The 9,933-nt window shown below is 48.5% G+C and overlaps 2 protein-coding genes across 4 annotated transcripts; both read right to left on the bottom strand.

Moving 5' to 3' along the window:
* Positions 1–248: 248 nt before the first annotated feature.
* TERG_03017 (AGC protein kinase) lies at positions 249–2,745 on the bottom strand. 3 transcript variants are annotated; one of them, XM_047748007.1, is made up of 3 exons: positions 1,728–2,745; positions 1,455–1,659; positions 249–1,401 (listed from the first exon to the last, which is right to left on the bottom strand). In XM_047748007.1, exons 1-3 carry the CDS (start codon positions 1,793–1,795, stop codon positions 550–552), a joined length of 1,125 nt encoding a protein of 374 aa, XP_047603980.1. In that variant the 5' UTR covers positions 1,796–2,745; the 3' UTR covers positions 249–549. The 3 variants fall into 3 exon arrangements, with proteins under 3 accessions (XP_047603980.1, XP_047605806.1, XP_047605805.1); XM_047749495.1 differs by having other exon boundaries at positions 1,455–1,839; positions 1,901–2,123; XM_047749494.1 differs by having other exon boundaries at positions 1,455–2,745.
* A 2,887-nt stretch (positions 2,746–5,632) lies between these two features.
* TERG_03016 (uncharacterized protein) lies at positions 5,633–9,208 on the bottom strand (the record flags this gene model as incomplete). The annotated part of the gene is made up of 2 exons (XM_003235915.2): positions 5,633–6,395; positions 6,473–9,208. 2 exons carry the CDS (start codon positions 9,206–9,208, stop codon positions 5,970–5,972), a joined length of 3,162 nt encoding a protein of 1,053 aa, XP_003235963.1. The 3' UTR covers positions 5,633–5,969.
* Between the last annotated feature and the right edge of the window lie 725 nt (positions 9,209–9,933).

Raw genomic sequence — 9,933 nt, 5'->3', positions numbered from 1 at the left:
TCCATCGCGTCGTATCCTCGCACCTTCACCAAGTAATGGCACATCACATTGTTATTCAGCTAGGTCAGCCGGAGATCACAACTCGGGCGCCCTCCTTGCCTAGTACTCCACGCTCGGAGGGTTTCGGGCTTCTCTCCCTACCCTTCTTTCGGCTGAAGAAAGAGAACATCCCGCCAGAGGTATTGCCATGAGCACCCGTAGTAGACCCGTTTCCATTTTGTAGACTGGTGCCGTTCACATGGTTTGGGAGAGTATCCCCGTTAGTGGTCTGATCAGCCAGTCCGGACCAACTGCCTGTCTCTTCGAGAACCATTTGGACACCTCCAGATTTACTCCGGTTTCGGGTCGCACCGCGAGGTTGGGGTTGTGGCAATTGAGCCGGCGGTGGCGGAGGCGGGGAGAACTGTGGAACGCCTTGGTTTGTCGAAGTGATGGTATGAGAACGGTTAGCGTGGCGTTGGGACGGGAGCGAAGGGGGACCGGGAGGAGGTTGGGTTGGAGGAGAGCGAGAGAGGGCGCCGCCGCGATCAGAGGATGGGGAACCAGGGTTTACACTATCGACTGGTACGTTATTCTGGCCATGTCCGTCGGAAGCGGTAGATCGGTAGGATTTTTCTGTCCTAGTCGACTTGTCCGTTCGGGTCGAGCGATCTGTTCGGACCGAGGGCGAGGAGGAGCCCGAGCGACCCTGGGAATTAGTATGCCGGCGTCGACGTCGCTGGCTCGGCGATGTGTCAAATTGAGGCAGTCTTCAGGGTTAGCAGAGGCAGCAATGGCTGCGGCAGCAGTGGTTTCATAATTCATCGTTGTGTAATCAAAAGGCTCGAACATGGTTTCTATGATACGGTGAAGCTCGTCCTCTCGGATTTCTTTGGCCGTAGCATCATCCTTGAGTTCAGCGCGGGGTTTCTGGCGGCGGGCACGCGCTTCCAACGGTGCCTCCTCAAGCAGAAGTTCTTCGAGATCGTACGTAGCGTCAAAGTTGGTCTTGTCACTGGACGGTACGAAGACTGGTTCAATCTCCTTTCTCTGGAGGGCATCAAAGTCGATAGGAGCAAAGAAGGCGTGAGTAGTGAATGATTCAAAGTTCATGGCGCCAATGCGTTTCGTCGGGTCCTTTTCTAGTAATGCACTAAGAGCATGGAGACAGGGGACGGTAACGGCGGGGTTTGTTACGTAGTACTTGGGTTGAGTGCGCATAATAGCTTCGCTGAGAGAGCTATGGCTTCGGCCATCGAAGGGTCGTTTACTGTAGATGCATTCGTAGAAAGTTACCCCGAGCGACCACCAGTCAACATTCGATAGGTAGCCTCCTCCTTGGAAGACTTCAGGAGCGAGGTATGCCATTGTTCCGGATCTGCTGGTAAGTGGCTTCGAGGGTTTAAAGTCTGAGGCGACATTCTAACTTCGGATTAGGATGTTGCTTTGTCTTGAGGTTTGCAGAGGTGACTTACAAAATCAGCAAGATGAACATGTCCTTCAGAGTCCAGTAGTATGTTGTCTGGCTTAACGTCTCGATGTACAATGCCCTGCCCGTGGATATAGTGAAGAGCGCATGCAAGCTCGGCCATCCAGAATCGAATTGCCTCTTCAGTGAAACATTTTCTCGATATATGGAAACGGAGGTCACCGCCGTTCATGAGGTCGACAACGATGTATCTAGAGATTGTTAGCATGACAACAGTCATCGAGTTAATCAATACACCGTGTATGTTCGCTCAACGTACATGTACTCCATATCCTGGAAGCTGTATCTCAAGTTGCAGAGAAAGGGGTGGTTAAGATGTTCGAGCATGCGCCGCTCGCGAATAATGTTCCGCACGCTCTCCGACCGGACGACTGGTTAATGCAGTGAGTATATGAGGTTGATTCCGGAAAAGGTGAAAAAAGGGGAGCCTACCTTCATCTTTTCTGATATATTTCAGGGCAAAAGTAAGGCCTGTATCTTTCCGCTCGACGATGCGAACCTTTCCAAAAGCACCTTTTCCCACGACACGAAGTAGCCTGAACTGGTTTAAATTGACTAATAGAGTATTAACATACACGTCTACCGCAGGAGAACGATGAAAAACATACCTGGGTGATCTGAAGAAGAGAGCTTGCCCTGAGAATTACCCATCTCAGCCGCAGCAGCCGCTGTGAGCGTTCGATTGGATTAAGGAGACAAACCCGTTCTGCATGGACAGATAAGAAGCAGAAAAGTGGTAGCTAAGCTGGGCAGAATTGCTTTGATGTCGAGTTCGGAGGAGCAGTGTCCGTTGAAAGAGGAATGGTCGTTGAAAGAACTCGACGGAATGAGCGTAATGAGTGATGATGATGGAGGAGAGTCGGTAGCCAGGAGGGCTAGAGGCCGTTGTTAGTGCCAGACTTTTGGTGGAGGTACGTGTGTCCGAGAACGAATCTGAAACGCAGAAGGGAGCCGTGTGGATGATTTTCTTTTTGCCCTTCTGGCATGGAAGGACGAGAACCAAGTGAAGGTGTGATTGGGGAGAAAGGGAGAGGAGAGTGGACCAGGTCCAGGACGGAAGCAAGCCAACTCGTCCCAGATACTGGATACTCGCCCGTTAGGTTGAGTTGTGTAGGGATGTTACCTCTTCAATATCAACGCATGGGTGCCTGTCTGGTCCTTTCTGATGCTTCCCTTTTCTCCTGCGTGAGGCTGGAGGGATAAGAAGCCGCTTGAAGGATCTGGCGAGCGGCGAGGCTGGTTGGGTGGTGAAGCAGGGTCAGGGCGGGCGAAACTCCGCAGATCCAGCCGTTTTCTGGTGGTCGTATTATCCGTTTCTTCCGTGACAAGGTCGTATATACTCGACGTCGTCGTCCGGGCTCGACGTGAAGCAATAATGGCGTCAAACGCAAGCGTGCAGGAAGTATCGAAGTGTCAGTGTGTTTGTGCGCTGTTGTTGCTCAGCGTAATAGAACGAGTTGAGGTTGAAATTGAGGTTGTGAGGTTGACGTTAATTATTTTCTTGTCGTTACAGGAAGGAGCGAACCTCAGGTTTCGCTCTTGACACTTTTTTTCCCTTCACAATATTCCACGTGGAACTTCCCCTTTCGGACATTCCCTTTTTTCTTCTTTTTCTTATTTGCAGAAAAAGAAAAAGAAACGAAAATAAGAAAGTTTAAAAAGGAAGGAACGCCGATCTTGTCCGGTTCAGGAACAGATAGGTCACATGTTAAGTCACGTTTAATCACATGATATACGTCTGGCGAGCCCAGGACGCCAAGCCGTCCTCACCGCCCTGGGCCGTCCTGCCGCCGCCCGCCGCCCTCGTGGCGCCACGTGAATTGCTGACTAAGGCGGCAGAATCCCGGCATTTGGCGACGGAGCAGACGAAGAAAACCCGACGGTCAGGCACGAACAACGCGGACAGGAAGACGGGGGCCGATGAGATGGCGCTAGTTCGTGGAGAAACATGGGGAGACGGGAGCGCGGATTAAGTCAGTAGTACTCCGTATATGAGAAGCTGAACTATATCTGCTAACACAGCGATCAACAGTGGTACACACCACCCACCAACACCTTGTAAGGCTCAGCAAGGCCCTTGATCGCCGACATCGAAAAAGCCAACTTCGCCTGTTCTAGGCTAGTCCGGTTTTTTAAGCTTACTTTCCTAGTGTGTCCAACTCTATGGCCCAGAGAACCACCTCCCCCTTTTCAGGCCCATATTATTCTCTCGGGCATCATCTCGGATGTTTATGTACTGACTTTATACGCTCCGTCAAAAGTGCTCTGAACTGAATTAATTCTTTCAGGCGGCAAGCCATCCAAGTACGTGCTTGTCCGCGCGTCCCGAGCCATATCCGTACCTCACTCGAACCGGTGAAGGTTAAAAAGCAAGCATCAGACAACAAGGGCGCCAACTGACGTTCGCCACGATCAACCACACCACTCTTTCCTGATTTTTAGTGTCATGTTCTATTTTTTTTTTTTTTTTTTTTTTTCGTCTCTACCTGTTTTAGTACCTGCTATTATTGTGGACATGACCACAGAGCTGACAGGTCCTTGCACCCACTCGATAGGACAGAACCACTCTTTCAATATTATCACTCCTCAACGAGTCATGCTAGCCAGCTCGTCGACCGCATTGTTGTATTAACTTAAATAATCGACGATCGATCGATGACGCGATCGATAGAGCGATGCACGTTGAAAATAGAGACCATACTACTCCGTATATAAGTGTCAAAACGACAGTGCTGACGGGAACAGAGCCGGAGCTCCGCCCATGAACAGGGCATCTGGAGAACGCTTGCGGAGTGCAGAGACGGTTCTTCATCTATCTGTATTCACTACGGAATACGGGAGAACTCGCTCGGTTTCTCGATGGCAATCAAGGTTGCTCGCCATTAGCGTATCATGTGATCTGCTGACAATTACTCCTTTTTCCCGGTTCGCCAGCAGCCAGAAAAAAAGGGGGGGAAAGAGAACGATGACGCCTGATTTCTATAGCGCTAGACACTCATCAATGCTCCTCGAACTCTTGCGACGTCGAAAAGACAAGAAGAAACCTCCGCAGCTGGATGGGTAAATACGAGCAGCCTCAACTCAATTCTTTTCCCTCGCCTCTTTCTTTGTCCATTTCTCTCAGCATTTTTTTTTCTCTTGGCCAGAAAGGGTCCCGACTTATGCCTGCTTCGGCATGGTGAAACACGGATGTTCACTCCCTGGCGGCCAGCCACAGGGTGTCGGTGGGCGATATTCTGGGAACCGACAGGGATGCTCAATCTGGTCCCCTTTTCCCGACTGTCCTGTCAATTTTTGGCTCGAGATATCACCTTGCCTGCAGTGCTTGGCCATTGCTTGCGAGCGAGGATGGACCCTGCCGGTTGATAGGAGCTAAGTAGAGGCGAGCTGGCCTGGTTCCCGCTGTGTTTCGGCGGAACACACCTTGCACAGAGGGCGCAAAAATATGTTTAACTGGCGCGTTTGATCGCTCACAGCTTGACCAGTCATATCATTATGGGACAGAGCGACAATTTGAGAGGCGCAGCTAAGAAAAAAGAAAGCAGAACATGAAACGCTTCCTGCATCTGAATTTGAGCTGTCCTCTCACTTAGCTCAGATTCAACATCGCTCGACATGAAACGGAACCAAGCAGGTGTCCATATATGCCGATGGTGCTATACATGGGTGGCAGAGAAATTTCCAGCCTGTTGAACAGGAGTACCAACACTTATCTCTTTCACCAATGCATGCACATTATATGTACGGAGTATACCTGAGTACATATATCCATGCATCCATCCTTTTTTTCATTTCGTTCTACAAGCCAGATTGCCGCTCGCTGTAGAGAAAAAGAAATATTCACTACTTCCTATTGGATCACAAATTAGCTATTAACCAAGTATTTCTATTGGCTAAGAATATATATTTCAATTTGTGCCCGTCAGGACGGGCCAGTCAGCTTTTTTTTATGAAATTTATGATTGATTGAATTTTACGAAATAAATGTTGTGGGAACGGAATGATGATTTTAAAGTCACGTGGTCGTGGAAATTCACGAACATATTATTTTATCATATTAGGGGGATATTATTATTATTATTATTATTATTATTATATACAGAGACAGAGAAGGGACGGAAATAGGTTATCCCAGTCCTAAGCAGGTATCGGATGGATGGGAATTCACACGTGGAGGCGAGACCCTTCCTCCACGTGTAGCAGGATTTTCTAGAAAGATGGAAGGAATATTCGTTTGTTGTTCTTTTTCTCCCAATCCTACTTTGGGTACTCAAAGAACTGACACAGGCCAAGGCCCTCCTTGGTGAAAGATGCGCGATTATTGCTTTGTTAAGGCTGGTTGGCTCTTACGATGCTGACAGCTGAAATGATGCTGGATGCAATAACCCTGTAGTTCCATTTTTATGAAAAGGAGATATATGCACTCAACCACTATTATTGATGTATGAACATGACATAACCTGAAGGTATGGAGTCGTATTACCCACATTTCCCCGTAGCCCTACCATCGACGCCCATAGATGGGGTCCTCCCTCTTTGAGCCCGCGCTCGCCTTGCGCTCCATAACCGGCGGCGTGGCTCGCTTCCCGCTTCCCCCTTTATGGCCACCGGATGTCTGAGCCTGATAGCCTGGCGTCGCCATCTCCTTCGAGTCAAAAAGCTTACTACTCTTTGTCGTAAAGCTTAATTTGCCATCATCCCATGACCGTGACTCCGCATCTCGACCAAAAAGGGCCAACATATCTTTCATTGTCAGCTTGCCGGCCGCAGATTTACCCTCGATAGTAGACTTGGCTAGTTCGCGCTTGCGTTCTTGGAGTTCAAGTATACGCTCCTCCACCGTCCCCTTGATGGTCAACTTGTACACTTTGACATCAACCGTTTGGTTCAGGCGGTGGACACGGTCGATGGCCTGTTCTTCCACAAACTACAAAAGATGATGACGTTAGGATTGGGGCAATTCTAAGAATAGAAATATGGGGTTGTCAGGATACATCAACTTACTGGGTTCCAGAAAGGCTCGAGGATCACGACTCTGCTTGCGGCCGTTAGGTTCAGCCCCAATGATCCTGCGCGTAAACTACAAAGCAGCACTCGGGTGCCACTAGAGTTCCGGAGTCGGTTCAAACTCGCTTCTCGGAGGTCGTTTCTCATACCGCCGTCGTATCGGGCATAGCCGATACCTCCGTTTTTCAGGAAGGGCTCAATCTTATCAAGCATAGAGGTAAAAACTGAAAAGACGATGAACTTGAACTGACCGGATTCTCGTTTGAGAACCCTCATTAGATGTCGTATTTTGGCCGAAGTCTGGACATCATGGATGGCATCGGGCGTGGGCCGAGATAAACCAGCCTCGTCTTCATCCTCATCGTCTTCAGTTGCTAACTCAGTGGCATCTTCCTCATCCTCATCCTCATCCGGATCAGAGTCCTCAGAGCCAATCCACTCCCCTCCCCCGTCAGCATCTTCGCCGTCAGATCCCACAGGCGCGGTAAGGATTTCAGAGCTACGTTGTTCCTCGGGAACAATCCATTCTCCATCCTCATCCTCATCGTCACTATCAATAATAATAGGTCTGGCCCGGCGGCTCCTGGCTCGCTGGGACTCTTTCTCCACTTTGGCTTCCACGGGCTCTGGCTTTGACCCTGCCTTTGTGCTCTTTTTCCTGTGCTTGGGCTTTTTCTCCGCGACGACCGTGCTGATAACTTGGGTCTTCAAGTCTTCCTCGCATTCACCACAGCGAGCCGCGCCACCAAGAGTCTCGTCCTTGCTCAACTCAATTTGACACACATCACATCTCTTAGTAGCCATACTCAGCCCACCGAGCATATCGGCAATGTTGTCAATATCACTGTCCTTATTCTTGCCTTGGGTATCATCACCCATCAGGGCATCTTGCTCTTTGGCAAGTTCGCCCTTGACTAGGTCAGGATGGTTACAGGCCTGACGTAGCCTGAGAAGCAAAACCAATGCCCCAGCATAACTTATATTCTGACCACCAATCATTCGCTCTAAGCTTCTGTCTGCACGTTGTTCAAGTCTCTGGTAAAATGCCCATTCTTCGGGACTAAATTCAGCCTCGATCTTAACGATGTCTCGCTTCACAATTTTGAACCCTTCAGAGGACCCTTGCTTTTGGTCATCGCTCAGTTCCTCCCCATTGGGGCCTTCAGTGTCTGGTTTGGAATCCAGTTTCAAAACATCCTTTGTACGTCTCTTCATGAACGCTTTGAGGTATACTTGTAAACGGCGAAGTGCCAACCCACCCCGGCCATTGCTCATGGGTCGAGTGATTTGTTCTCTCCAAGCAGCCAACTCGTCATACGGCTTGATCCGTAAGAATCTGATCAAGCTTTGTAACTCGTCTAAGTTATTCTGTAGTGGAGTTCCAGTAAGACACCATCTATACTGTGAATTTAATGCATAAACGGCTTGTGTGGCTTTAGCATTTCGATTCTTAATTGTATGTGCTTCATCGAGCACAATCCGATACCAGTGGACTCCGAAACATCCATCGCTTTTCCCGTGCTCGGAACTGAGCGTACCGTATGTTGTAATCACAACGTCAAAGCTGTCCAGATCGTCCCTGTGTTTTGTGCGTCCAGTGCCGTGATATACACAAACACTTAAACGGTGAGATCGTTCGATTTTGGATTCAATCTCGCTTTCCCATTGCTTTATCAAGGCAAGAGGAGCTACAACAAGTGTGCTTTTCGAGACATTTGCGGGTATCTTGTATTTATCCTTCTTCTCCTTCCCTTTCTCAGATATTTCTTCCTTACCCTCCGGCATATCTGGGGGCCGGGGGTTAGTGAGCAGTAATGCAATGGTCTGAACAGTTTTACCAAGACCCATGTCATCAGCAAGGATACCTCCTTTCGGCAGCACGCCTCTAGTCTTTTTAAGACCACTCTCTTTATCTTTCATCCATGCGACTCCGTCGATCTGATGAGGTAAAAGTTTGATCTTCAAACCTTCCACAGTTCCATCATCTTCCTCTCCCTCTTCATCTTCCACTTCCTCGGCTTCTTTATCTCCTGATTTTTTGTTTCCACCGTTCTCATCCACCTTGACTCCCATGAGCTTGTCAGCTAGTTCATCAACTTGTTTTTCAACCTTTTTCTTGCGTGACCTTGTCCGGGGCTTATCATCTTCATCCTCAAACGCACCCTCAAGCAATGCTTTGATATTTTCGTTGGCTTTCTCGCTGTCAATGTAGGAATATGCGTCTGCCGAGCCAACTAATTCATCTCGAAAACTGTTGTTGGTGCTTCCATATCCAACATCGGGTGCAGTAAGGTCCATGAAATTCTTTAGCGTGCTGGCTGCCTTGCCCATTTTTGGAGCTGAAGGTTTTGAGGTGAACATTGGCTCTGGTGTCCGCCAAGTAGTCCGATCAGCATTCATAGGCTTCATTATTTCTACCACACTATCATCGTCAGGTATTGTTATGGTAGAATGGCTTTTGAAAGAAGATGGCTTCGTAGCCTGATATGGATTGAACGCCCGCTTATCATTTTCTTTTGACGTGTTGTCATTCAAAGTCGAGCTAGGCGCGGGACGGTGATGTTCAGGACGAGGTCTGTTGCTTTTTGGAATTACGAAGGGATGACGCTGGTTTGCACTCATAGACCCAAGCGGTGACGGCCTTCCAAATTCTACTTGCTTTGAAGGCTGTGTCTTCTTTCCTTCCGCTCCGGGGATGGAGGGGATCTTTGGAGGCTCCCGCTCTTTCACCATCTTATATCCCAATCAAGTTATAAGCAAAATATCAATCAGGATTTATCGTGATCTACCTCCCTATTGGAATGTTAGATTCTGATTATTATTTTTTTTTTTTTTTGGATGCTCAGGTTTTCATATGGCTCACCTTCAGTCTATTAGCGCGATTCCTGCCAAACTAACCATGCAATATTATGCGATTGTGGGAAATCTGAGGCGGGATGAAAGACAAGAAATAGCATTCACGCTAACAGCCAAGGCGAAGAAGATAGTTGCTACCATAGCCTTGAACGCGCAGTGAAGTTTCGTCGTCTCTTGATAAACGTCGTTTTGCCCCCCCCCTGTAAAAATAATAAACGTTTTCTTATCGATAACTGTCCTGGCAACCAGTCTTGCCTTAAGCAGTCGAGAGTTTCACAGCTTAGTAATTGGCACTTGAGGTATCACGTGCGAGTCTTGTCGTTCCAACCTCAACCTCAGTCAGCGTCAGCGACTCACTACTGCTTGTCAGGCACTGTTTCATTGATTAATATCAAGATACCCTAAACAGCCTCTTCTGGCTGCTTCTGTTTGCTCCTCTGGTCCAAAATCCTCCCTTACATCAATCCCGCCTGGATAGCCGATGTATAGGCTACCAGTTGCTCAGGTAGTTGATGGTGTCTATTCCTACGTTGGTGATTTTTGTCGTATAGACGAGAACTCGGAATTGAAAGGACTGAAGAGAATGAAGCAAAAGCAAGGAT

The sequence above is a fragment of the Trichophyton rubrum genome (assembly GCF_000151425.1).
Source record: "Trichophyton rubrum CBS 118892 genomic scaffold supercont2.3, whole genome shotgun sequence".
Taxonomy (NCBI): Eukaryota; Fungi; Ascomycota; class Eurotiomycetes; order Onygenales; family Arthrodermataceae; genus Trichophyton; species Trichophyton rubrum.
This window is presented reverse-complemented; position numbering and strand designations above follow the sequence as displayed.